This window comes from Cyprinodon variegatus, unplaced genomic scaffold (assembly GCF_000732505.1).
Source record: "Cyprinodon variegatus isolate N-32 unplaced genomic scaffold, C_variegatus-1.0 Scaffold1533, whole genome shotgun sequence".
NCBI classification, from domain to species: Eukaryota; Metazoa; Chordata; class Actinopteri; order Cyprinodontiformes; family Cyprinodontidae; genus Cyprinodon; species Cyprinodon variegatus.
Genome location: NW_015151986.1, coordinates 53,275 through 54,281, shown reverse-complemented (window position 1 = coordinate 54,281; position 1,007 = coordinate 53,275). Strand labels below are relative to the sequence as shown.

The 1,007-nt window shown below is 33.7% G+C and overlaps 1 protein-coding gene across 1 annotated transcript in view; it reads left to right on the top strand.

The window, feature by feature from the left end:
- The window catches only part of LOC107103811 (complement component C1q receptor-like), a 15,034-nt gene that overhangs the window by 9,069 nt on the left and 4,958 nt on the right, over window positions 1-1,007 (top strand). The window contains exon 2 of the mRNA XM_015403641.1: window positions 4-202. Coding sequence (XP_015259127.1) covers window positions 4-202 — 199 coding nt within the window. The remainder of the gene's footprint in view (window positions 1-3; window positions 203-1,007) is intronic.

Here is a 1,007-nt window from a genome sequence, read left to right as displayed (position 1 = left end):
CAGGCCAGTGGATTCCAGGCCTGGATTCCAGGCCAGTGGATCCAGGCCAGTGGATTCCAGGCCTGGATTCCAGGCCAGTGGATCCAGGCCCGTGGATTCCAGGTCTGGATTAAAGGCCAGTGGATCCAGGCCAGTGGATTCCAAGTCAGTGGATTCCAGGTCTGGATTCAAGGCCAGTGGATTCCAGGCCAGTGGATTCCAGGTCTGGATTCCAGGCCAGTGGATCCAGGCCAGTGGATTCCAGGCCTGGATTCCAGGCCAGTGGATTCCAGGCCAGAACCTTCTTGCTTCAAGGCAGAAGTGTTTCCCACTGCGCCGCCAAATGAAAATAATACTTTTTTTTTTTTAGTTTTAGTTATGTTATCATCATACATGAAGATTAGCAGCAGATTAGCTCTGAACTTCACCAAAGAAATAATTAGATTTATTTTATTTTTAATAACTGAAAAACTTTTGGATTTTGCCTTTTTTTTTACTCTCTTCTGAATTTCAGAAGGAAAACTTTTGTTCAACGATTTAAAAATTATTTACATCATTTTGATAAGAATAATCCAAAGATTTCAAATAAAATTATTTGTTGACAGAATTAAATAATGAGCTAAATTCTTCCTGTTTGAAACCAAACCATTAAATCAATATTTGTTTGATTTGCTTTAATCTAAAAAATACGGCAAAACAAAAGAGGAATATAAAAAATTTAACTTTTTTTCATGTAACAAATCTTTTTTGTTGAAAAATGAAACAATAGATCTTTGAATTTTGTTTCTAATTTATTTAATGTGAATCTTCTAATTTGGTCAAAACTGGCCTTAAAAATATATTCTTTAAACTTTATCAATTTAAAATCCATTTCTCTATGGATTTTATTCTACTCTATTCTTTATTTATTTTTTTATTTTTGTGTAGATTTGGCTACTAGATAGAATCATGAGTTTAGATTTATTTTCATTTAATAATGTTTAACCCCTTTTTTCCATTAATTACATCATTTTTCTATATTTTCATCC